Here is a 26988-nt window from a genome sequence, read left to right as displayed (position 1 = left end):
TGAGGAGTTTCGTCTTGTGGTGGCGTGCAACAGGCGTGGAACGACGGCAATCTCTCTTAGAAGGCCGCCATATATACAGCGTGCGCTTCTTCACGTTGACGACAGTTTTTGTGCGAGCTGCTCCTTGGAAAGCGCCGACCATGATGGCAATGACACGTGAGTACAACGTGTTGGCTTGATTGTAACAGTTCTTCGCGTTCTCGTGTTTAATACTGGCCAGCAAACCTCGGCATACGACCAGAACTTTTCTAGTTAGCATGATAATCACAAAACCAGATCGCAGTGAAGGCTGATTAGTGTGCGTCGCCGCTGATCACGCATAATGAGAGAGAACGTTTCGGGTTCGCGGTGAGGACACTGCTTACGGTATCACCTCATTTACTCGAATGTAAGACAGACATTTCTTATTGCAAATGTTGCTACTTAATGTCCATCCTGGCATTCGAATGGAAATCGGAAATTGTATGTTTTCCCCCTTTCTGGACGCAATGAACTAACGGCGAGATTTCTTCCTACGGTACGGTACGCAAGCCACGGAAAGAAACCATAGGACTGCGTACGGGAATTTCATAGACCCGCTAGGATACATTTCGCGTGCTAGTCTTCCCAACTTTCCTTTTTCTGAGAATTTCTAGTTTAAAAATGTGAAATCCGCCCTAATAGTCCGTATCGTCGGTTCAATGTGCGAATAACTGGGGCAACTTATGGTCTGTAGATAGTGTAGTTCTGGGCTTGTACTTTCGCCGTGATAACAGTTAGGTCGCAATGCGGGCGTTATGGAGGGGAGCGTCGCATAGTGTTATCGTGCGCGTATATTTGTTGGGGCTCTGCGTGTGAGGTGTACCGCGGAGAGCCCGGTATTCGCCTTCCTCCTCGCCTCACCACGACTTGTTTGCCGGGTCGAAGTACGCTGCTCCGTGGCATGACGTTTGCGCATGTTTTCGTGCCATCCCACGTTTAATTTAATATACCGTAAAGTATGCTAGGCAGCTGCCTAACGTACCCTGATCGCCTATTGCGTCCTTCTTACTCATCACCAACCTTTCGCTCGGGCATAGCAGAGATGGAGATCACATTCCTTCCGTTTAATGAGGCACGTTTAATGTGAACGGAATGTGAGTACTGGATAACGAAGGATGGCTTTTGTAGCGTGAATCAACGTATAAAGAAATCGCAGCATATCCATGGAGTGAATGATGATTGGTGGGGTGAAGCGTTCGTCAGTCCGTATGTGCTTCCGTCCGTCTGTGCATCTGTTCGTGCAGCCGTCCCTCTGTCTGTCTGTCTGTCTGTCTGTCTGTCTGTCTGTCTGTCTGTTTATTTTATTTATTTATTTATTTATTCGAGTACCTACAGCGCCCTATTTGGGCATTACAGTAGGGGGGAGGAGACATAAAACTTGAAATTGATACAGGGTTTGAATACCGATAACAAAACAAGTAAGCATGCTCAGCTTATACAGTGTGTACACATTCACGGGAACACGAGGCAATCAAGGAAAAGTAAAACACAAACAGAAATGCAGACAGAAATTGGCATCTTTCATTTCAACAAAAATTGTGACAGAGCATTTTGAAGTGAGGGTGGCGGGGTGGATACAATATATTCTGGTAGGTTGTTCCATTCGTGTGTGGTTTTCGGGAAGAAGGAGTTTTTGTAAGTATTTATGCGAGATCGGTATACGCGAAATTTGTGGGAGTGATCTAGGCGAGAGGATACATAAGTGGGATTTTTAATCTACACGTCTTTATTTAGACCAGTGCTACCAATATAAATATTATGAAATAGATTTAATCTTAAGAATTTGCGCCTGTCCTGCAGGAGAGGCCAACCCAAATGTTTACGAATGCACGAAGAGCGGTTAGTGAAATCATAGTTACCAGACACAAAACGCGCTGCTCGTTTCTGAACCCTTTCTAGCGCATTAGTACATATTTTAGGGTCTGGATCCCAAGCCACACAACCGTACTCTAAAATTGAGCGAACGTTAGAAAGATAGAGCGTTTCCTTTAGTTTAGGTGGGGCCTGTTTAAAGCGACAGGGCTGTCTGTCTGTCTGTCTGTCTGTCTGTCTGTCTGTCTGTCTGTCTGTCTGTCTGTCTGTCTGTCTTGTCTTCTGTCTGTCTGTCTGTCTGTCCGTCCGTCCGTCCGTCCGTCCGCCTGCACGTCCGCCCTTCTGTCGGTCGTTCCGTGTGTGTGTCAGTCCATCCGTTCATCTGTATGTCCGTCTGTTCGTCCGTCTATCTAGTGAACACTCTGAGCACAGCCATCTCACATCTCTTCATCATGTATTCATCATATACAAGTGTCGCCGTGCAGCGGACATTCTAAGGACCGCTCTTTCGTGTATGTGCCACCGTTGGTTGCGCACTACAACGAGGGACGCACAAGCCACGCCATAAGGAGCTTAGCCCTTAAAATTACCTGTAAACGTTGTGCGCTACGCTGATTGAGGTTACGCAGTTTCGCGGTGCCGCACTCTGAATGCGTGAGGAGCAGTGGGTTCAAACGGTGCTCAGCTAGTGCTCTGGAGGTCGTGCCACCACCCAGTTTTTCGCCGATCTGTGCATTTCAGAGGAGTGAAGTCACAGCCACAGCCGCGGGAGATGAACTGGCGCCGGTGCGTGCCCAACTGAGCGCTTCCGTTGCGCAGTGGCTACACAGTGACTGTGTGGCACTGCGCCGAAGCCGCTTGACAGCGCCTCTCATTTTGCGTGCATGCGCACAGGTATTAGTGGGGTGTACTGGTAGCGGGGTGTCGCCGTGAAGAAGGAAAACGAAACTGTTTGTCTCTCAGTGGCGCAGAACAGCGGATTAGCTTAACTAATCGGATGTCGAAGTAAATACCTGGCAAGTAGCGTTGGAGCGTAGGAATAACGAACAACAGAATGCTAAAGGCGCTGAGGAGACATTGATATGTAGGTTTTAACATCCCGAAACCACCTTATGATTATGACACACACCATAGTAGAGGGCTCCGTAAATTTGGACCACCCGGGGTTCTTTAACGTGCACCCCAATATGAGCACACGGGCCTATAACGTTTCCGCCTCAACCGGAAATGCAGCCGCCACAGCCGGGATTCGATCCCGCGACCTGCAGATCAGCAGCGAGTACCTTATTCCGTAGACCACTGCGGCGGGGCTGGGGACACATTGGGGCACCCTAGCTCACGCTATGTATATCGTGGCATTAGTGGAGCTGAGGCACTGCTAAACGTTTTTCTAAAGATTCTCCTCGTGGCTGAATTTCATTCACAGATTGAATAACGAGACCACAGCATAAACGAGGACGAAGACAGACGAAACATATCTTTAATATGGGGTAGGGAAAGCCTTTATATATCTCGCGCACTGAAATATTATAAAACGCGCGCGCCGGTTTCTTAGTCCATAGACCGAAGCGTTAGTTATTTTAAAATCTCCGCCTCGTTCTTCAGCAGCCACGTAATCATTGGGCCATCTTTTGCGATTCGAGGTGAACCTTACAAACACTGTTTGCTTTACGGCATTGATTACGCGAACAATCAGCGTATGAGATAAGGCTCGACTCCCCCGAAGTGCTCGAGGAAGGGCATATGTTATTGTATTTTAATGGTTTCCAAGCCATAGCGGAATGTTCAGCAATAACCCCGCCGATGAATCTGCTAAAGCAGCTTATGACCAAGACCCGCGGACGCCCATACAACTGTTCAGAACGAACGCTGTGCAGCGAGTACAATAACTTGCTCGCCGTAACGCGCTTTTACAATGAAATACGCAGGGTTTCTTCGACGCGCGCCTGTATTCGATCGACCTGAATTTGCAACTTCGTTTACGATCCGGGCCCTATTGACGCGATGAGAATTGGTGTCGCATGTGGTTAAGCGTGGCATTTACGATTGCGTATTCGTGTCTCAGTGGAAGGGGCAGCAGTTCGGCCGAGAACAAATGCGCCGGTGATAGAGTTTGTACAAGACGTTACCGGCGAGGAGACGCTTGAGCGCATTCTGTGCCACTGCCTATAATACCGGTCCCGAAGACGTGTTATGCAAGTCAGGTTAGGTCACTTGACTTCAAGCCTACTTACATTAAAGAATATCACGCGACATTGCCCAAATTTCTCGCATACGCGCAAGGCCACGAGAGCTCTGTTGTGCCTCTCGAGGCCCACCGGACTTCACGAGTGCTTGTGAAGGAACATCGCGAGACCATGTTGTGCAGTCTCGAGCGTACTAGTTATCCATCTCTTTCTTACTCCTCTTCTTTTCTTTCTCTGTATCTTTCCTTTCTATCATTCCCCCTTTCACCCACCCCAACTGTAGGCTAGCCAACTGAGACAAAGAGGGGTTAACCTTTCTGCATTTCGTCGCCATTCCTCTTTCGCTCTCGCCGCTTCATTGCTTATTTCTCCATTCTCTCTCCATTCATTGATTCATTGCTTTGTCAATATACTTTATTGTTCAATTCTAGTATCCTTCTTCACTTTTTTTATGTATAAGGCCAAGTGGGAAAATCTATTGCTTCTTAAAAAATTTCAATTTTTGGTTTCATGTTAAATGTGAATTTTATCGGCCATCGCTTTGTTGCAAAAAGTGTCTTCACAATGTTTCTGTCGGCGCACTGTTTTTTCGAACAGCGCAAGGAAAGTGTTCCACCAACCATCACCCAGCAATACGAAACTGAAAATTTGAGACAGAAACTTTCACATTGTTTCAAAAGTACCGGTTGTGTAGGCAGTTTTGTGGGCATCAGAAGATTAGCTTGTTATGTAGAAATTTGCTATTCAGCAATCATATCAAGCGCGAATATGTAATATTGCTCCGAAAGCCTTGCCACCACATCAATAATATTTATAAATGCCTTAATATTTCACCAGGAGAACGCGCAACGTAGTACATGCTCTGTTCACGCTCTAAGAGATGTATGCGATCCTGTAAACCATCAAATATTTAGTTTGACGCTGTCACTTGAGTAATGGCAAAAGACGAACACCTCATCTTTTTATTAAGCATTGGATTGAGCGTGGCGTGTACACTGCCAGCCTGACAAATCATCAGCCCCAGATTGTGCAAGCGTCCCGTCATAGGACTGACGCTGCAATACAAGGTGAAAAAATTGAAAAAAAAAAGGGAGTTGCCACTCGAGAAATGGCACATACTGGTAAGGTTCACGATAAAACGGATTTCAAGTATTGAGAATCTCAGCGTTGCTGGTGGTCGCCTTGCGTAAGTGCTGCATCTGTTTCTGTTTCAAATGGTTTTGTTGAACTTTTTTCTCAGAACTTTTATTTCTGGCATTTTCCCGTACGGAAACAGTCGTAACATTGCTTATAAACATTCTAATGAAAATTCGGCGCCCTATTACTCAGTAGGCGTGCGATCAACCTCAATGATCGAAATAGCGCCACAATATTTAATATGGCTCTGTCTTATGAGACATCAGCCGTAATGCAGGCACTACGGAATCGAGCCCTTGATGCACCCTACATAAACATACCGTAAGAAATCTACAGTGGATTCAGAGTCACTATGGTTCTCAAGAAAGAAGTGGTAGAATCCTAAGTAGGAAGGGTGTAAGGAAAGGAGGCACAATGTCTCCAATGCTATTCACTGCGTGTTTACAGGAGGTTTTCAGGGCCTTAAAGTGGGAAGAGTTAGGGATAAGAGTTAATGGAGAGTATCTTAGTAACCTGTGATTTGCTGATGACGTTGCTTTGGTGAGTAACTCGGGGGAGGAATTACCACAAAGATGACTGAACTGGACACAAAAAACAAGAGAGTAGAACTGAAAATTATTATTCACAAATCTAAAGGAATGTGCTACAGTCTCGACAGTGGAGAGACGCTAGAAAATGTAAAAGAATATGTCTCCTTTGCAGTGATCCCACACCTGCGCCAAGTGCGTGAAAGTGTGCCAACTCAAATTTACTGCGCCATCCTGATGATATCCTTGGTAATTGCGCCAAACTGTGCCAAAGTCAGATTTAAAAGCATCTACCCCTGGCAATATCCACGCCGGCGCGTCAAAACATGTGCACCTTTTTTTCGGGGCTACCAAAGTCACAAAAAACGTACTAGAGTCATTCCCCTGAATGAACGGCAGTAGCGCCTGCGTCCTAATTAATCCTCGTTGGTATGTTTGATGCCGACGCAACTTTTGTTGTGAAAGTCTGCTGAACGGCGAAACACACTGTCCGCAGGAGCTCATGACGCCTAGTCTATTTGGTAGCGTGAAACTGTGGCGGCGATTCATGGGTGGACGTCATCCGTTCCAGAAACGCTGCCGATAGCTCGTTTGAAAAGTTGCGCGGCACAATTAAAGAGATTTTCGCGATATTAACTTGAAGCGTGCCGCCAGAATATTGGTCACGTCTTCAAGTAAACGTGTCGACACCTTTTCTTTAATATACTCTATTCCTGAATATTCATTCAGAAGAGCTTTTTCACAATGCCTTCCAGCAACACATCCGCATTTGCGATCGCTGTTCCGGTAAATGCCCCCCCCCCAAACGCCCTGCCCTTTCGAACTCGATATTGCTAGAGTCCGAATACAAAATTTCCGCGTGCCTCTTTTAAACGTTGTCTCATCAATGAAAGCATGCGTCCTGGTCGGAGCAGCCGCAATGTTGTTTTATTACGCGCTGCTTTCAGTAGTGGCGCCATCGCTGGCGGCTTCGGTGTTGGAAGGCCCACTGTAAAGCGGTATGGTATGCTAAACGTAAGCCCCTCACTTTCCAGGGTAAGTATCGTATGGTTCAAAAAAGAAAAGAAAACATCACGGGTCGCATTCATTGCTTTTTTTAGGGGTGGGGAAGGCTGGGTCTCTTGAAGGGCGCAGTCGCTGACGCGTGCTATAAACTCGAGTCACAATGAAGACTGCTCGTAAACTCTCTGTGCTACTAACGTCTGCTATGCGTTTAGGGTAACTTGACAGCCTGAAAACCACTTGAGCAACTGGTGATAATTGTCCCTTTAGCAACGGTTCTTTAGACTTACACAATATCCGGTCCGAAAGATACAATTTTTTACTATCACATATGCTCTTTAGCAACGAATACGATACCCACAAATTGTATTTCTATACCAAATAGTAAAGCTTGACGTCATCCGTGAGGCGCAAAAGCGGCGGGGTTGCCATTTCGGAGGTCCGCACACTCGCCGCACGCGCACAAACTTTCTGCACGTTCGGTGCTCGATATCCGTACAGCGACTTGGATGACTAGAGACCCCCAGATAGATAGATAGACTTATATCAGACTTGTCTAGAGCGCCCAGCCGACTGCTCCAGCTGCCGTACTTTTTTTGGTTCAGAAATATGTAAAGAGAGACGCCGTAATGATACGAAACATGGTCATACGGCGTGTTAAGTTCTTGTGGTATAATGTAAGCATCAACGGAAGCTTGTAGCTAACGTAAGATAGAAGTCACGGCCAATTAAGAACACCGTCGACAGGCACGCCCTCCGCTGCCTAGATAAAGGTGATTTTGTGGACGACAGATGGCGCGTACAAATGGACCTCCAAGTTGGAGCGACTACGGTGTGGCTGCCTTGCAACCGAGGCTCAGTGCACACCCCTTTATGGCCACTCCGGAAAGCGAAGCACTTTTGCCCAGTCACTTCACGTTGAGAGTAAGAGGTAGAAAGTTATATACAAGCGGTCTTTATTGCCTGCCGAAATAGCGAGCGCGCTAGCACTCGCCCGCTGGATTTCGTGCGGACTGGTTGTGCCCTCGTGATCTCCGACGTCAGCGCAGCCCTGGCTGATTGTGCTCGCCCTACGCCACCTCCTGACGCCGACCCCCGAAGACAGCGCACCTCTGGCCGACTGGACTCGCCCTACGCCATCTGCTGTCGTCGACGAGAGCTGTCGTCGAGTGGTGCCCCATCCTCGGACTCCTAAGACCGTGTTCATCGTTCCTATCTTCTCTTCCGTTGCTCGCTTTCCATGCGCCTCGCTCTCTCCTTCTTCTCCCTATATATACCTTTTAATCCTATCTTCTTGATCCCTTTTTACCCCCATTCCTTGTGAGCTACTGTTGAGGTTTGTCGCACTCTGACGCAGACGGTTACGGGGCTAACTTTTCTCTTCATTTCCTTTAGGAGCTACATAAGACATAAAGAAGAGTGCGCTAGCGATCGCAACCTGAAATTCAAATTATATATAACAAGCCCCACCCCCTTGCGGTCCTAATTCGATCCCGCTTCTTGAAAACGGGTGGTGCGTTCCTCTCTGCTTGAGTAAGAATCGATGGCAGGCCTGACACGCGGGTGATGTCATCGCATCCGTCCTCCGTGCAAAGGAGATTCGTCGGCTCTTTTATCTCTGCTTTAGCCGCGTTCATCGCCCGCGCTCGTGCGCTTTTACCCGCGGTTAAAACGCAATGCGCGGGAGGATATTATCAGATTGGACAGTACTCAAAACATTGCGGCGGCGGCGATGGCCGGAGGCGTAGCCAGGGAGAGGGGACATCGGGAAAGTTACCGCCCCCAACCCACGTCGAATTTTTTTTTTCGCCATGGCACATATCGCACAACATGACGTTTTGCCTGCCTCGACCCCTCCCCCTTTAAAATCACGTTCCCCCCCTCTAAAATATGAAAAATATTTCTTGCTACGCCCCTGTCGACGGCAATATCTAGTCAAGAATGTCGATATAATTGCTATCAGAATTAAAAGGAAATGGCTCTCGCCTTCAAGTTGTGTTTAGTGCACGCATAAGGTGCCCCTTGACTTTTTCTTTTTGCATTGCTTTCCTGAGGACACTGTAGGGTTTTTTTGCATAGAGACAGAATGCCTTAGCCGTAGATAACTCCGCTGCAAAAGGAATACGAAGTTGGTTAAACCGTTCAGTTTATGTAGAGGGATGAGGCCCGGAGCAGGTTGGCTTTATGAGACTAGCTAAATGACGTCATGTTACGCCCAGGAATATAGTTAGTTGAATTCATCCCTGAATTCATGTTAAAGAATTGCAGTTGGGACTATCGGAGTCTCTTACGTTTGTCTACCAAATCTACCTATAACCGCATGGGTGCATTCAGAATGGTATTTCATGAAGTGCTGTTTTATTCAACCAGTATTCTGTTTTTTTTGCTGCGAAAATTATTACTGAACAAGTTCTTCTAGAATGCTCAATAGCATGACGACATTTATTTTTGCATCATCAACTGAAAGAGAAAGTGCTCCTATGATTTCTGGCATCATGAAGTTTGCAATTTAAGAAAGTATTTTGAGCTCTTCACAAGGGCCCCAAAATAATTATTCATGTCTGTGAATGTAAATAATACTTGCTTCTACTTCACGATGTGAAGTTAGCTGCTTAGGATTCCTCCAAAAATTATGCTGCTGTAAAATGAATGCTTCAAAATGGAAAAGTGTGCTGTTCCCAAGTGCTATAAAATGCAAATTTTGCTGCTCCAAAAATTGCTTCCATTCAGCAGACCTCAGTAACATCACTGTCTTAGGAGAGGCAGTAACCGCGGGGCCTAACCATGAATGTAATAACTAAAGTATAGGGATGGGGGGGGGGATCACGTTTGGCAAGTATTCCTAAATTATCAATGATAATCGTGCCACTGACCTTCAATAGGAATGTATATAACAGGTACGTTTGCCGGTACTTGCATACGGAGCAGAAACTTGGAGGCATGAAAAAAAGGTTCAGCCTAAATTGAGGACACTGCAGCGAGTGATGGCAAGGAAAATTATAGGTGTAACCTTAAATAGACAAAAAGATGGCAGGGTGGGTCAGGGAACAAACTATGGTTAGAAATATCATAGTTGAAATCAGGAAGAAGAAATGAACATGGGCCGGGCGTGTAGCGCGTAGGCAGGATAACTGCTCGTCATTAAGGGTGACTGACGGGATTCCCGGAGAAGGCAAGCGCACGAAGGGGAGACAGACAGTTAGGTGGTCCGATGAGATTAAAAAGTTAGCTGGTATAACGTGGCAACAGAAAGCAAAAGACCGGGTTTATTGGCGGATCGTGGGAGATGCCTTTGCCCTGCAGTGGGTGTAGTCAGGCTGATGATATTAATGTTACACGAAGCTGGCCTAGTACTAGTGCATTCGTAATTGGTGATATAACCCTAATATTCATCAAATATCACTTGTTTAAGTTTATTGCACTGTGCAAAGCGTTTTTTTTTCATGTCTCTCCGAAAAATCAATCTTTTTCAATGAGCGGAACTTGCACTGTTAGCATTGTTCGCGTAAGACCTATTTTTGATGTCATTTTTACTTATGAGAAGTTGAGTAATTATAGGGCATCCTTTATAATACTCATATGCGTCTAAAAAGATGTGTTTTACTATACTGTAGGGTAGTAATTTTGTCGTGTTATCGGTTTAAATACTTTTTTGATACTTACCTCATACCTTTGACAAACGAAATGTAAGTCCTTAATAATAATAAAAAAAACTTCGCTCATAAAAACTACGCGGTTCTTGGCCAATGCCCCATCACGGTGTGTGCCGCAGGTTCAAGAATCTACTGCACTTTACCTGTTTCTCATGTTGTTCTGATGCTCGTTATTGTGGGGACCCGTTTAGCAGAGCATTGATGACGCCAATGTTTGAGGTGAACGTAGATAAGGTTTACCCGGCTCGCGTAGACTCTTGCCAGAGAGATTCGCAAACTCTGCGTGCTACATGTGCGCCGCTTAGTGAGTGCACTGCTGGCTCTAGCAAGCACAGATAAAAAAATTGTGTTTCCTGGAAATCTGTTCGTTGAAGTTAGCGCATTGTGTTGTTGTCTATCTTTACCTCCCAGTTTGCTAGCGCTCAATATGTTTTCGAGTTCCGCTTACCAACACCGCCAAAAGATGGCAATGCTCTGCTTTCCATACATTCTCTTTGTCATGGCAGTTGAGATCGCGTCATCAGCAGCGAGTCCGCCCAAGTTGTTTCTCTCATAGCAGCAACGGCGCGCCGACGAAGCGTAAGGGGAACGGCTGTTTTCTCGCTCCGCACGGTGGAGGCGCCTCATCTTGGGGGCCCTGGATTCCGCCGCAGATTTCTTAGACGTATTTATTATTTCCACTCAACTGTTGCTATTAATTCTTGATAATTTCTCATAATCACTGTAATACACACAGTTACGCTCTGCCACTCGTATGTCAGTTGTGCACAATATAGACAGGTGGCCTGGTACGTTATACAACTACTTTTTTGGCTCTCTCTGAGCATGGTTTTTTGACTGTGCGCTTATCACTGGTGGGTGAAGGGCTCGTTCCGGGGGCGGCCAGCTGGCAGCTCTCTGTGGTTGTGGTTATATGACCTTGCTACGGCTTCCTCGAGACAGGATCGGGCTGAAGGTCACGGTGCGGTGGCGCGTGGTCCGAATGCGGGGAAGTGATGACAGGCAAACATCTCTTGCTTCCCGTGACCGTCCGAGCGGGCAATAGCGGCCTGTTCTTAATTCGTTTAACGACCGGCCCTGCGGTTTTGTCTTGCTGAGTGCAGGAAGACAGCTCAAAGGCACTGGGCTACATCACCGATCTCTAAGGCGTGGTATGCAAACCAGCTGTCGCTTCTGATGTTCGGTGCAAGTCCTACCAAATGGCGCGGAATGAGTAAACAACTTTGTAGTAAATCGGTGCTGCGAGGAATCGCTGACAGCTTGTAAAGAAGAGGGAGAGAGTCATGATGAGAAGGATCGCCAAGGCCTGCCGAAATCGGGAAAACATTGGTATCAAGGTTAGTTCAGCCCTAAAAGGAGTGGCCTAAGTTGGCGGTAAACAGATTGGCTAGCAGAATGTTGAGGTGGACCAGCAGTGGCCACTTTTCGCCTCTTTTCTTTGTTTACCGCAAGAGAATAAATACTGGACAAAATTCGCTTTCTTTTAGGCTAGCTCACTATCACTTGACTGATAGATCAGCGAGACTCCATACAATGTAACACTTGTCTGGGCCGTAACCACTCAGTGATCAATCAGTGAGATGAGGTTCTATGTATGTAGTAACAGTGCTCTAGGCTCTAACTTAAACAGCTAAGTAGACGAGTAAGACGCTGTTTACATCTGTGTTGTTCTCAATGTGCTTCGGCAAGCTGTAAATATCTGACTGTAAATATTCTGCTACAATAAATCACCCAAGTTTTCATCATCTCAAACCTGCTTCCTGCTTCATCAACGCCGATAATTATCTCCTTGACGAGACTTTGATCTTCCTCAAGGAGAAAACACAACGAACGAACTCAACTCAGGCCATGTTTAGTCATTAGAGAATTTTAGTTTATAGTGTACGCAAAGTGTACGTACGCATGGGGCTGCGCACTGTGTACGCTACACTTAAGGCTGCATCCTACAGCATTTGTTTACCGTGCGCAATATCTGAAACGGGCAATGCACCTGAGCTTTAACAGGCCTGCCTGTGAGTGTTACTTCATGCCATCTCGTGGAGAAGCGGGAAGCTGTAATAACCGGTATTCGTGGACGCAACACAAGAGTCAGAACATGAGACGAGGCAATCTTTTCCCAGGACGAGTCGTCGTTTGGGTTGTTGAGGCTGGGTGAACTAGCCGCACGAGGAAGAGAGACGGCGAAGACGATCGCTTACTTTCAAAATAACGTTTATTGTTTGCTAGGAATTTCCTGAGACCACGAGACAAAAAAAAAAAAACGAATCAAATTGGGATTTCTCAACCCTAATTACGAAAATACCCCCTTTGGTAGTGGCGTCTTCACGTTTTATTTTTCGCCCCATGATAGCTGCTTCTACAATGATGAGGGCGCACGTTAAAGAACCCCAGGTGGTCGAAATTTCCGGAGCCCTCCACTACGACGTCTCTCATAATCATATAGTGGTTTTGGGACATTAAACCCCACAAATCAATCAATCAATGATGAGGGCACCGTGTGCGAGAAAAATCACCTGATTTTCGTAAAACACAGACGTGCATCACCATGCACGCTCAATGCATTACCAGAACTAACCTTAACTTTCTAACCTGCTCGAGATCTCGCGAAAGTCGCCTGTAAGATACACAACGGCCGTTGAGGACGCAACGTAAGCGCGGACATCTAGCGTGCGCATCTCTTGCGCGCGCAAACACATGCATCTCTTTTACGCTGTTACGCGCGCTAACCAGGCTGTTATGCGCGCTAACCAAAAACACTCTGTATTTTAACCTGGTTTCGATTATCGCCAGCCCTGATGTGGCCTGCATTGAGCGCTTCAATTCGAGCGAGATCACACCGCATGAGATGTACAGATGAACGACTAGTCAGACCTCTCAGTTGCCTCCGCACTTAAAATGAAGAACAGTCCACACGTGCGACAAGCAGCAAGGTGAGCACGTGAATGAGCTAGGAACCGTGTGCCGGTTATATCACGCAAACTATTTCGCGTGGCACAGTTCTAATTCCGCCCTTATTATTTTCAAACGTCCTGAATCTACCTGAAAACCTTTTCTGGAAATGTGACGCATCAATAACTACTTTTCACGTGGGTATGCACGTTTTTTTTTGGTATGATCGGAGATAGGTTATTTCAAAAATCACTGTCCAAACACTCTGTACAAATGGTTAACCAGCGAAAGCTGAAACGCGCGGTCCCAGTAATAAGCAGTGTGTTGAACCCGACGCTGCAGTGGAGCCTTTCACAATTACTCGTTACTGTTCGTGCCCTTGAATGTACACTACTTTTTTTCAATCCTAGCGAGGGTCTCGTTCTGGCAGACGTGATGCCTTCAGGTAGTATACCAGGGATTATTGGTGAGCTGCCAGCTCGTAATAAGTTCACGTGCTACTTGACGCTAAACAGGCAGATAAAGAGTGTGCCACACTCGCCGTCATCGCCACTGGTGGGCGGACTGACACACCCACGTTTAATGCACATGTACGCCCTATAAAGTGGACGCGGCGATAACCGCTGTGGTAGCTCAGGTGGTAGACATCGGACGCGTTATTCGTAGGTCGCATGTTCGGTCCCTGCTCACGGCAAGTTATCTTTTCACCCACTTTTCTTTCTTCACATTTACATTACAATTGGGTCTAATAACTTCCCCTATACATTCCTTGACATGATTGTCTTTTGCATCTCAATAATATTTTGTTTAACAATGAAAAAAAAAAAGAGCAACCCCGCCGTGGTGGCCTAGTGGCTAAGGTACTCGGCTGCTGTCCCGCAGGTCGCGGGTTCAAATTCCGGCTGCAGCGGCTGCATTTCCGATGGAGGCGGAAATGTCGTAGGCCCGTGTGCTCAGATTTGGGTGCTCATTAACGAAATTTCCGGAGCCCTCCACTACGGCGTCTCTCATAATCATATGGTGGTTTTGGGACGTTAAACCCCACAAATCAATCAATCAATCAAAAAGGAGCACTTAATTGGACATTTCTTTTTTTAATGTGGTTAGACACACGTTACATCACATACTCTGGTGAACGTTGCTGCGAGCGTTTGACACCGCGAGCTAACTCGGCCTTGTGGCTTGCAGGATGCGCCCGCCACCGGTGCTTGCATTCTCGTTCGCGTTTTTAGGGCGTCTTTGAAGGCTGCCGGATCATCGGTATGCAGCTGCTGCTGCCACTCGGCCTCCCGGGTCTGTTTTAAATGCGAAGTATTTCTTAGCCAAGTTCGACGACAATGAGCGTATCTATCTATCTATCTATCTATCTATCTATCTATCTATCTATCTATCTATCTATCTATCTATCTATCTATCTATCTATCTATCTATCTATCTATCTATCTATCTATCTATCTATCTATCTATCTATCTATCTATCTATCTATCTATCTATCTATCTATCTATCTATCTATCTATCTATCTATCTATCTATCTATCTATCTGTCTGTCTGTCTGTCTGTCTGTCTGTCTGTCTGTCTGTCTGTCTGTCTGTCTGTCTGTCTGTCTGTCTGTCTGTCTGTCTGTCTGTCTGTCTGTCTGTCTGTCTGTCCGTCCGTCCGTCCGCCCGCCCGCCCGCCCGCCTGCCTACGACATTTAGCTCTGCTAGCCGTTGCGATAATGGTATCGATGCCGAAATTGGCACGGCATAACATGACTGTATGAAGACCATATCTGGCTAGTCATAACATGAAAATCATGACATGTACGCCATTATTGTCATAATTTGCATTTCATGGGCCTGCAGCTCTTACGGTGATTTCTTTCACATGGCATGTTGCAAAACTGGTATGGTATGCCATGATTGCAGGGCAAACACAAGCGACAGACCCTAACATGAAAATCATGACCTGCGTGTCATGTAACATGACTGCATGTCACGCTCATGATGCGCTCGTGGCCGTTTCGATAGTGTCAAATATCTCAAATTTGGTATTACAGTACGGGAATGGATGAGGAAGGTATGATACAGGTTCTAGCATGACAATCATGAAATGCGTGTCATGTAACAACATGACTACATGCTACGCTCATGATGCGCTCGCGGCCGTTTCGCTAGCTTCACATGTACCAAACTCGGTATTACGTGACGCGAACGGATGACAAAGGTAAATGACACGTCCAAACATGATAATTGCATCAAACATGGCTGCATCCTACACTGTTGATGCGCGAGCGGCCGTTTCGCAAGCTTCACATATGCCTCACATATGCGTTTCGCAAGCTTCACAAATTTGGTATTACGTGACGCCAATGGATGACCAAGGTAGGTGGTTGGTTCAAACCTGATAATCATGAGATGCGTGTCATGTGAGAACTTGACTACATGCCACAGTCAAGGCGCCAATACATTTCGACGTGACGCGGTGCACGTGTACGGCAGCGTTCACTTCGTCGCGTCACGCCGTTGTTGCCACGCCAGGTGCCGGTCGTGCCATATACCCGCAGGCACGCACCGCGCTTCTTTGCTCTGACGCATGCGCGTTTCAGCGCGTCCGCTGTCCCGCCGTCACGAAAAGAGGGTGACGCAGTGTTGTCTGGGTAACACTTTGGCGCGAAATGCCACTTGTCGCATTTCGCGCCAATTGCCGTCGGGCCGCGCCGATGGAAGCTGGTCGCGCTTGGCGTCGGACTATAGAGTGCTCGCGTTTTGCTAACGTAGCGTTGCTGTGCCCAGCGTGAGCGCACGTCAACGCTACATAGGAGTATATTGGGCCCTTAATAATGCGCTCGCGGCCGTTTTGCTAGCTCCACATATACCAAGTTTGGTGTTACATGACGTCAATGGATGACAAAACATATGACTAGTGCAAACATGATAATCCTGACATGCGTGTCATGTAAGAACATGACAACATACCATGCTCACAGCGGGCTAGCGGCCGTTTCGCTAGCTCCACATATTGTCACGCACCAAAAGCCGTAGAGACAAGACAGGAACAGCGGGGCAGAAAGGCACGAGCGTGTATCTTCAAACGAAGCGCTAACCACACTTCTCCGTTCTCTTTGCCCTTTTCGGCTCGCTAGGGCTTGCTGGCTCACCACTCTAGGTGGCATTATTCCCCCTCCCATTTGAGCATCCACTCGATGCTCATACACAAGAGGACAGCAGGGCCTATAAGAAAAAAAAAAAATAGATCGATACCTATAATGCACAGGTCGTATGCAGGTGCAAAAAAAATTGTCTGGGGGTGGTCATAAGAAAAAAAAAACATTAACACAGTTTGTTCGAGACCCAGCGGACAACGTAAAAAAAGAAAATGTTTGCTGCCCGGGCAGAATAAGGCGAGTATCACCGCGTAAAATAAGGTTTTAGGCGGACGACATGCGCAATCTCTGTTTGTGGTGAGTGGCGCTGGGTCGTTGCCGAGCCTCCGTCTGTAATAACGTCATAGTTGACCTCGTTCAACCGCCGTAATACTTTGTAGTACATGCTCAGGAGTTTTTAGCTCAGACCTCGCCATCTAACAGGAGTCCAAACCCACATTTGGTTGCCAGGTTGATAGGTGACTTGTCGATGGTGGATATTGTACCTACGGGCGTCTTCACATTGCTGCGATCTTATGTGCATGCGAGCTAATTGACGTGCTTCCTCTGCACTCTGAATGTAATCGTCGACATCAGGAGTTAGTAGCTCGTGCTGGTCGATGTCACTAGGAATCATGGCGTCTAGCATGGTTCGCACATCTCGGCCGTACACGATGCGGAAAGATGCGAACCTTGTCGTTTCCTGGGTTGCGGTGTTGTATGTAAAAGTTGCGTTCGGCAGGATCTCGTCCCACATTCTATGATGCACATCCACGTACATAGATATCATGTCCGCCAGCGTTTTGTATAGCCTTTTTGTCAAGCCGTTACTCGGGGGATGGTATGATGTTGTCTTATGGTGGTTCGTGTAACTGAGCTTTAAGATGTCGCCCAACAGTTTTGCCGTAAACGCTGTCCCTCGGTCAGTGATGATGATTACTGGGCGCCGTGATGAAGCACAATGTGGTGCATAAAAAACTGGGCGACTTCAGATGCTGTACCACGTGGCAGTGGCTTCGTCTCAGCTTAACGCGTCAAGTAATCCATCGCGACGATAGTTTACTTGTTTCTTGAGTGAGACAAAGGAAACGGTCCAAGGAGGTCCATCCCAACTTGGTCAAACGGCGTACGCGGTAGGTCGATGAGTTGTAAGAGGCTTGCATGCTTTACAGGTGGTGAATTACGACGCTGACATTCGCGGCATCCTTTCACGTAGCGTTTGACACAAGCTGCGAGTTTTGACCAGAAATATAGCTGTCGTACCCGGTCGAGCGTCCGTGAGTATCCGAGATGGCCGGATGTCAGCTCATCGTGGCAGGCTAATAAGATGTCATCACGTAGGTCTTGAGGCACGACTAGAACATAAGATCTACTGCCAACACTGGTGTTTTTCTTGTATAATATGCCGTGTCGTAAGCAAAATGATGGCAACGTACGGGAAAGTGGACGAGGAACAGATGCGGTGCCGCCTTCTAAATGATCGATGATGGGGGTTAACTCGGGGTCCGCTCGTTGCTTACTGAGGAGGTCCGCCCCACTGAGAGTCCGCAGGAAGGCACTGTCGTCTTCTACAGCTGTATGGTCGGATTCCAGAGGCGCTCGTGATAGCGTGTCGGCGTCTTCATGCTTTCTACCATACTTGTATACGATGGTGACATCGAACTCCTGAATTCGCAGACTCCATCGTGCTAATCGCCCAGGGGTGTCTCGGAGGTTAGCTAACCAACATAAAGCGTGGTGATCAGTCACAACGTTAAATGGCTGCCCATAGAGATAAGGCCTGAACTTTGTAATCGCCCATATTACCGCGAGACATTCCTTCTCTGACGTTGAATAGTTGGTTTCGGCACGTGATAGAATGTGGCTCGTGTGGGCAATCACATGTTCGATCCCATCTTGTGTTTGCACCAGGATAGCTTCGAGAGCAATGTTGCATTCCTTCTCTGACGTTGAATAGTTGGTTTCGGCACGTGATAGAGTGTGGCTCGTGTGGGCAATCACATGTTCGATCCCATCTTGTGTTTGCACCAGGATAGCTTCGAGACCAATGTTGCTTGCGTCAGTGCGCACCTCTGGGTCAGCGTCCTCATCGAAATGACCAAGTACAGGAGGGGAAGACAATCGATGTTGCAGTTCTGCAAAGGCAGTCCCTTGTTCGTCAGTCAACAAAAATTGAGTGTCGTCACGCGTAAGTCGGATGAGAGGCTCGGCATTCTTAGAGAAGTTTTCAATAAAGCGGTGATAGTATGCGTAGAGCCCTAGAAATCGTCGGAGATTTGTTTTGTCTGTCGGAGCTGGAAAAGCGGCGACAGTGGCACTCTTCTCGGGATTAGGCCAAACGCCTGCAGTGCTCACAACGTGACCCAGGAACTTCAGTTCTTTGTAGCCGAAATGGCACTTCTCAGGCTTGAGGGTAAGGTCAGCGGATCGTGTAGCTCCAAGAATACTCCGAAGGTGACGAAGGTGCTCGGGAAACCTTTTTGAAAAGACAACAACATCATCAATATAGACTAGGCAACTTTTTCACTTGAGGTTAGCGAGAACGGTATCCATCAATCGTTGGAATGTGGCCGGAGTGGAACAGAGGCCGAATGGGAGCACTTGGAATTCATACAGACCGTCAGGAGTTACAAAAGCCGCTTTTTCCTGCTCATGTTAATTGACTTCAATCTGCCAATAACCACTTTTGAGGTCAATTGAGGAAAAGTACTTTGCTCGTCCCAGCATGTCAAAAGAATTGTCCACTTGAGGCAACGGGTACACGTCTTTCTTTGTGATGTTATTCAGCTTCCTATCATCGACACAAAAGCGAAGTGTTCCATCCTTCTTCTTTACAACGACCACTGGCGATGACCATGGGCTGTTTTATGGCTGTATTACACAGTCTTGAAGCATTTACTTCACTTGCTTTTGAATCACGCGTCGTTCGGTTGGTGAAACGCGGTAAGGCTGTTGCCGCCGTATAGGGTGCGCGTCGCCGTAGGTGATAATACGGTGTTTGGTAATCGATGTTTGGCGGATTCTCAATGAATGTGCAAAACAGGCGTGGAATTATATCAACAGGTCGCTAAGCCTTTATTTGTTTTTGTCAGAAAGCAATGGATTTATGTCGACGCCCCAGAGAGGTGCTTCGGCATTATCGGTTGCCTCGGAAGCAAAACCCTCAGTCAAATTGGTTACTGGTTAGGCATAGGCGATGACAGCACCAGGGAAAAGGTGTCGACGCTCGTATCTGAAGTTCGTAACAAGTACTTCGCATTGGCCAAACTGGAGGTCGACTAGGCTTCATGCTACGCAGACACCTTGGGAAAGGGTAAGGATCGATCGCTCTTCGCCACCATTTTACCGTGTGTTGATTTGTCACACACCACTTCAACCATAACACTTGAGCGCGGTGGTATCGTCAAAACATCGTCAATTACACGCAGACATACTCGATCGTGACTGGGGTTAAGCTCTCATGTGCCGCTTTTTGTTGAAAACGTGACGAGGCGTCGAATATCGATGATAGCAATGTGCTTCCTCAGGAAGTCCGTGCCAATGATCAGGTCTCGAGAACACTGACGGAGAACGCTCAAGCTGACAACGAAGGTAGAACCACGAATCTGCATTCGTGCTGTGCAAACGCCGAGTGGCGTGACGATGTGCCCGCCAGCAGTACGAACCGGACTGAGGTTCTAAGGCATCATCACTTTCTTCAGGAGAGCAGCCTGTTTTTCACTTATTATAGAAAAATCCGCACCCATGTCAACTAAAACACTGACTTTGCGACCGTCGAGCAGCACTGGAATATCTATTGAAATCTTTGCGGAACCAGCTGGTGTCGTCGTCGTCAGGGAATCGTCAGTATCGGAAGCGTCGGTAGGAGGCCTTGAGCTTGTCCAGTATGAGTGACCTCACCCCCGAAGTTCTCAGTGGTTAGTTTTCCTGGTGGGGACTGGATTAGTCCCCGCCGTAAGGTCTCAGTGGTTAGTTTTCCCGGCGGGGACCCTGCGTCATGCTCGAATAGGTACGGCGATTAGGAGAAAATTACCGCGGTGACGGGGAGCTTGACTGGTGCAAGGATGACGAAGTTCTGCGCAGCTGAGCCACATACTTTTCAATTTCAGGGGGCCACAGACTGAACCTGGGTGGCGGTGAGTTCGTCGAAAATCCGCGTAGTCCAAGTTGTCGGTAAGAAAAGTGTCGATATTGGTGCCCAGCTTCACCACAGTGGAAGCAGAAAGGACGTCGATCTGGCGCACGCCAGACGTCTGATTTCTGCGAAATCAGGCGAGGTGCGCTACAATATGGCTCCGCTTGGCCCGTCTGCAGCATGGCTGGGGCCACGGTGGGATTCGGAATTGCAGGTGTAACAGGTTGCCGCAAAGCCTGAGCATATGACATGCGGGGGAAGTCACTGGGTGGTTGATAATCCCGCATGAGAGGCGGTTCTCTTAGACATGCTGGGCTTCATCTCAGACAACGCTGGACAACGAGGAGGTAGTAGGCTCCGAGGGCACTGACAGCTTCTGGAGTTTTTCGCGGATGACTGAACGTATGAGCTCTCGGAAGAAATCCATTTGGCCACCGAAAGCTTCTAAGTATAGTCCGTAGTTGAAGCGTTGACGTGCCGTTCGTATGACAGGGCCTGGTGCCTAAGAGTGCTTTCCATGGTGACGGTTTCCTTGAGAAATTCTGACACAGTCTTCGGTAGACTGCGCACAAGCCCACCGAAAAGCTGCTCTTTCACCCCGCGCATGAGGTACCGTACCCTATTTTCTTCTGGCATGCCAGAGTCAGCTCGTTGGAAAAGACGCGTCATGTCCTCGACATACATCGCAACCGCTTCATTAGGCAGTTGTATGCGGGACTGCAGATCACGCTCAGCTCTCTCCCGACGGTCAGCGCTGGCATATGTCCCAAGAAGTTGGCGTTTGAAGTCTCCCCGTGATGTAAGAATACCTGCCTGGTTCTGATACCATACACGCGCGCCGTCCAAAAGACTAAAATTGATGTGCCGCAGTTCGTCTGCGTTGTTCCACTGGTTGTGCACGGCAACGAACTCGTAATGAACAAGCCAATCTTCCACATCCTCAAGTGCAGTGCCATGAAAAGGATTTGGCGTTAGCGGTGTGAGTAAGGTGCATTGAATCGGCGGTGTGCCGTTCGTACCGATTGGGTTGGCGTCGGTAGGGCTTGTCGGAGCGGCCATGTTGTTTGCGAGCCATCCAAAGTCAGGGGACTGCCCTCGGATTCTTCCACTGGCGCGGTGCACAGGAGTGACACCGGTACGATGCTTGTGTTCTTGCTATGTGAAGGGGTAGGGTGTATAGATGACCCAGCACGTCCACCAGTTTTGTCACGCACCAAGAGCCGTAGAGACAAGACAGGAACATTTTTTTCATGCACCAAGAGGCGTAGAGACAAGACAGGAACAGCGGGGCAGAAAGGCACGAGCGTGTATCTTCAAACAAAGCGCTAACCACACTTCTTCTTCGTTCTCTTTGCTCTTTTCGGTTCACCAGGGCTTGCCGGCTCACAACTTTAGGTGGCAATATACTAAGTGTGGTATCACTTGACGTGAATAGATTACGAACGTAAACGACACATCCAGACTTGATAATCATGACACGGAAGTCATGTACGGCATTATTTAGCTTCATCTTGTAACGTTGTGCTGTTTTTAAAGTGACATATCCACATTTCTCATTCGTGCTTCACATAGCATCGATTTCCACTGAACGTGATTTCTGCCGATATTTTTTTTTGTGCCCAGTGAATGCGAGCTTCCTAATGCTTTCACTGTCGGCGCTCCTCTAGAGTTTGTCTGTGTCATACCCATGTGAAAGCTATCAGCAGAAACTGATCCGCACGTGATCGGCGCCACGGTGGTGATGGAATGGATGACGTCGCTCACAGAGGAGCCAATGGCAAACTACAATAACCCATACATATATGCCCATACATGGTGCCTTTTTCTAATGAGTAAACTTATTATGCACGTTGGTGCCAGCTATACCCGCGAGTAAGAATGCGTCCGTTGACTTTATTAACTTTAATTGTAATTGTTATTGATTACTATTGTGCTATGTATATATATATATCGCTTCGTCGAATTCAACAAGAATGCCGAATGCTGGTAACTTGTTGTTTCACGTTCTCACTACCATTGCGTGCGTGATCAGACAAACGGGTTTGCAATTTTTCTTGTTACGGGGTATGCGCTAAATGTGTAGTAATGCTGCGTTGCTTTCATCCGCAGACTGCAACAACTGCCGTGCCAAACTTCCAGTGCCTAATAAATGGGAGATACAACACACGGTGAGTGCTTGTTTGCTCCGCATCATTTGTAACTTTGTTGGCTGTGCTAAAGGAAAACTTTCAATACTATGTGTTCAATAGATCGGTATGTTAGACTATACCGCGTGTCGCCAATCAGTGACGAGTTCACTGCATACTTCTGCGCAGAGGTCAGATGGCCCTCTGTGCGCCAGTAATCTTTTCCGTAAAGGTTATATTGATTTGTTTTCTCTTAGGAGGCAATGAGGTGCTGGGGAATTTCATGTTTCTATGGTGAATGCACGCTCCTGTCGTCAGATGCAATCGCGAGGCCTGCCATAGAAAAAAAAAGATGGTAGAAGAAAAAAATTGAATGGAGCAGGGGAAGTGATACAGATCCCGCAGTGTGAAACGATGACACTGGATGCAAGCACCGATCTTCTCTGGAGGCCATGCCGGCTCAGTCTGGAGTGTGCGCACCTTGGTGGATGTTTCTATGCATCCGCCGTCGGGAATGAAATGTCAAGGACTTGTAATGCTGTATCTGACTAAAGTGACTAACAATGATTCTACCAGTCTGCGTAGTAGTACTGAGCAATATACTGTGCATATACCTATTCGCTGTTGCTCTGGCTGTGATGCAGCGAGTTGTAAAGCACCGATCAGGAAAGCACAATAATAATGATAAATAACAAATGATCATAATAAATTATTATTGTGTCTAATAAACAAACACGGCCTTTAATTGACATTTACTGATAAGAATTGTTACATTAGAACACGTGACTGCAGCGTCCATCTCCGTTCTAGATGTCATACTGTGTCAGGCACAAATGCCTTGTTTTCTGTTGCCTTTTGAATTATCCTCCGCGTAGTACTTCCGACTGAGGATAGCAAAACGGTATTGATTAGAGAGATGAGTGCAGTTTGGATTCTCTCTAATGGCGAATATGGCACGTGGCCATGTTTATGAAGGGACAGTTCTCCACCGCGCGTCCTTTTTCTACCCGAGATAGCGAATCACTCTTAAAATCTTAGCACAGTATTTAGAGAAAAGCACTAGCGGACATGCGTGCCCCCTACTGGCTAAACACAAAAGAAGCAGTGCATATAGGCATAAGTGGAAACGCCTACATAGAAGTAACGTTTTACATCGAGGCCAGATCTACTGGAAGAGCAGCAAAATATAAATTCTTTACAACTGTGTCACAAGCTCATCCACGTCGGGAAAATCACTCGTGAGTTGGCTTACTCGGGCTCACTCATACTCAGATCGGGCCACCACTCTGAGTTTGAGTGAGTCTGGGTCAGTAATGTTTCTCGTTACTTTTTTCCGAGTGTGTCTTGTTGAAGAAGATATTGGTGAATTGAAGTCCGAGAGAGACCTAAGCGCAAAAGATTTCGTGCGTGAGTCTCATTCAGCTACGCCTTCTGTTACCGTCCTAGGGTCAGAAGACACTGAGGTGTTTTCTGAGTAATCCAACCGAGTAAAATTTGAGGTGTTACACTTGCCGCATTCCCTAAATGCTTACAGTGTGGGCAAGACAATTTGGAAGATACTGGTGACACACAAGCGAAAACCCTCGAGAGTGACACACTCGCGCTTTTTGCGCGAATTAGGACCGCAGCTCAAGAGAACTGAGATGCTTGATACTGCGAGGCAGCCTTGCAACCTGCAACACAGTCGTGTCGTGTGGATGGATCTCGTTCATTTTGAAAGGTCAAGACTAATATAATTAATATAAAGGTAGCGCACGTCTTCGTTGCTCTATCTGTGCCGTAGTTTCCCTTGAGCCGTGATCACTATGAAATAAAATACCAATGAGCCCATACACGTACATGACTTTTTTTCACCAGAACACCTAATGTGGTGAAATGCATGGGCGTTCAAAAGTCACAAACATTTTTCGTGAATATTCATGGCTGGAAGTGTTTAACTGAGCCCTTGGCTCTCTGAAGCTGCTGTCGAAATTCGAATGAAGCACACCGACATTGCCAAGTTTTGATTAACCTGGCTCTGCATGCTGGCGGTCAACGCCTGTGGCCACAAAGGGCGCAGTCGAGACAGGTTGCTCACGAACCATCCGCGCAACTACTAGCTTCAACATTCAGACACTGCTTGCAGGTGAATTATAAGTGCGTATGTGGCGTGAACTACCCGTTTGCTGTGGCACCACGGGTGCCTAACCTGTGCCTGTGGAAAAGAGGAACCCCCCACTAACTCAAGTGGCGTGGCCTAGGTGCACATAGTAACAGATTGTAAAGGTGCACATGCCAAGTTCAGTTTGACTAAATGCTAGAAGAGTATTCATGTCATGTAGGAATGTTTACGCATCACATTTTGTCATTTTGCATCCATGCTTTGCAGTAAAAGGAAACTGCCATGTCCTTTGTGACCGAAGTTTTTACCCCATTTTAAGACTTGTATGGAGTGTGTTGGCATTACTTGCTTTATTTACTGAAAGCAAAGCTATTGTGACAGCAGTCATTGAAAACACATTCTATTTGAATTCTATGGCGTTACCCTTAGTAAGCGGTAATATATTAGAGTTAACGAGCACGATGCGTTGATGTTGTTCAGAGATGTCAGGTATTCTATTGACGAGCTGACGAGATTGTTTTCTATTAAGATAAAATTCTGTTTTTATGCCTTGACTTTACCCCAGGAAGTGCAACGAAGCTCACTCGTTACACTTCGCCAACTCCTTTTTCAATGCAGTTCAGCGTCGAAAAGTTTCTGGACAGCGGGGAGTTCACAGATTTCGAGTTCCGAGTGAAGCCCGAGAACTATCCCGACATTGCCGAACGGAAGTTTCGTGTGCACAAACAGTTCCTCGCCATGAGAAACGAGGTGTTCTACGCCATGTTTTTCGGAGACTTGGCCGAGCAAACCGAAGTGGTCGTCACTGACGTACATCCAGACGGCTTTGATTTGCTGCTCAGGTAAGGCGATGGTCGTGGTGTGTCAGCTGCAGCATTCTACAGGGAGTTTAGTATAAGGTTGCATCAGCATCAATACGACTGCGCAGAAAAACGCTCTTCCAGGAAAACTTGTCTCGCTCAGCGTCGAGTACACAATAAAGACATTAAAGAACGCCAAGTGGTCGTGGTTGCGACGTGTTCAATCCGGGACCTAACTAACATAATAACTGAAGAAATGCATTAAAATGAATGAAGTGAATTAGCAATTGTAATTGCTTGTGACATATTTATTACAAGCTCTAAATCAGCGAGGCTTGAGGCAGAAGTGCACGCCTGAAGTGAGTATGTTCGTGACACAACGCACAGTAAAGATAACAAATAATAAACATGAGGCATCGCCCAGCATAAGTCACTCTTTGAGAAAACACATAAATTTCCTCCCCCATAGATAAGTCTCTCTAGTGTATTTTTCATTGATCTTTGAATCCTATACATTCACACAAATTGGGTCTTTTTTTCTGTCCGCATGTCAGCGCTTATTTTATTTGTTGTTCGTATAGTCCCTGCTGTTGCTTAGACATGATGAATTGTGGTCGATGTGTTAACATTACGCAACTTGCCTTGCGAAGCTACCTGCTCATGAAGTGTCCTTCTGATCAACCTTTCAATTCGTCCACTCAGGTTCTTCTACTCCGGTAAGCCCAAGATAAAGAGCATCAACGACGCGCTGCACGCGAGGTTCGCTGCCAGGAAGTACCTGGTTCAGGGGCTCAAAGAGGCTTGCAGTGACTACATAGCGACAAATCTCAAGGCTGATGGGCTGTGCTCTTTCATAGACTACTACATGCAAAGCCGCGAGCCAGAAATGGATGCCATCGTGGATTCACTCCTGATGTCCAGTGGCCCGGCCATCCTCACCTCGAAGAAGTTCAACTTTGCCCTCGAGGAAACTGTTCGGTACATCGTGGATAAAATCAGGAAGGTTCCTGAAGATAGCTTGATTAGAGCAGTGTTCGGCTGGGCCCAGGAACAGTGCGTCAAAAGTCTGCAGTCGGACAACCCGATCGAAATCAAGGCACTCATGCGCTCTTTCTTTCCCAAGCTGCGTTTCTTGACCATGACAGCAGAAGAGTTCGTAATGGGACTCAGTACCTGGGGTCTGCTCAACGACGCCGAGAATCTTGCAATACTTCGCAATATCGTAAAGAGGGGATCTCAGCCGCTGCCGGAAGGGTTCTGCAATGACACCACCAGTCGCTTCTAGTCATGCAAGCAGTGATAAGCTCCATGTCACACAGGAACGTGTGGAAGCGGTTTAACTTTTCGTGGTTTCTTTATATATGCTACTGGCGATTACGGCCACGCAGTTCTATTGAGCACAAGTTGATGTTTATTATGTTTAGCAGCGGGTCAATAAAGTTTTGTTTATTAAGGATCTGCTGATCTGCTAA

The 26988-nt window shown here is 47.1% G+C and overlaps 1 protein-coding gene across 1 annotated transcript; it reads left to right on the top strand.

The window, feature by feature from the left end:
* Nucleotides 1-26988, top strand: LOC119168604 (BTB/POZ domain-containing protein 6). Its single transcript, XM_075866104.1, has 4 exons — nucleotides 1-156; nucleotides 22599-22657; nucleotides 25335-25558; nucleotides 26219-26988. The coding sequence occupies exons 1-4, from the start codon at nucleotides 141-143 to the stop codon at nucleotides 26799-26801; spliced, it is 882 nt and encodes a 293-aa protein (XP_075722219.1). The 5' UTR covers nucleotides 1-140; the 3' UTR covers nucleotides 26802-26988.

Source organism: Rhipicephalus microplus, chromosome 6 (assembly GCF_043290135.1).
Source record: "Rhipicephalus microplus isolate Deutch F79 chromosome 6, USDA_Rmic, whole genome shotgun sequence".
NCBI lineage: Eukaryota > Metazoa > Arthropoda > Arachnida > Ixodida > Ixodidae > Rhipicephalus > Rhipicephalus microplus.
This window is presented reverse-complemented; position numbering and strand designations above follow the sequence as displayed.

Excerpts from the sequence above, each read along its gene's own strand:
- LOC119168604 (XM_075866104.1), top strand. Across the intron at positions 22,658-25,334 it reads AATGGGAGATACAACACACG|TTCAGCGTCGAAAAGTTTCT; the intron begins GTGAGTGCTTGT and ends TTTTCAATGCAG. Across the intron at positions 25,559-26,218 it reads GGCTTTGATTTGCTGCTCAG|GTTCTTCTACTCCGGTAAGC; the intron begins GTAAGGCGATGG and ends TCGTCCACTCAG.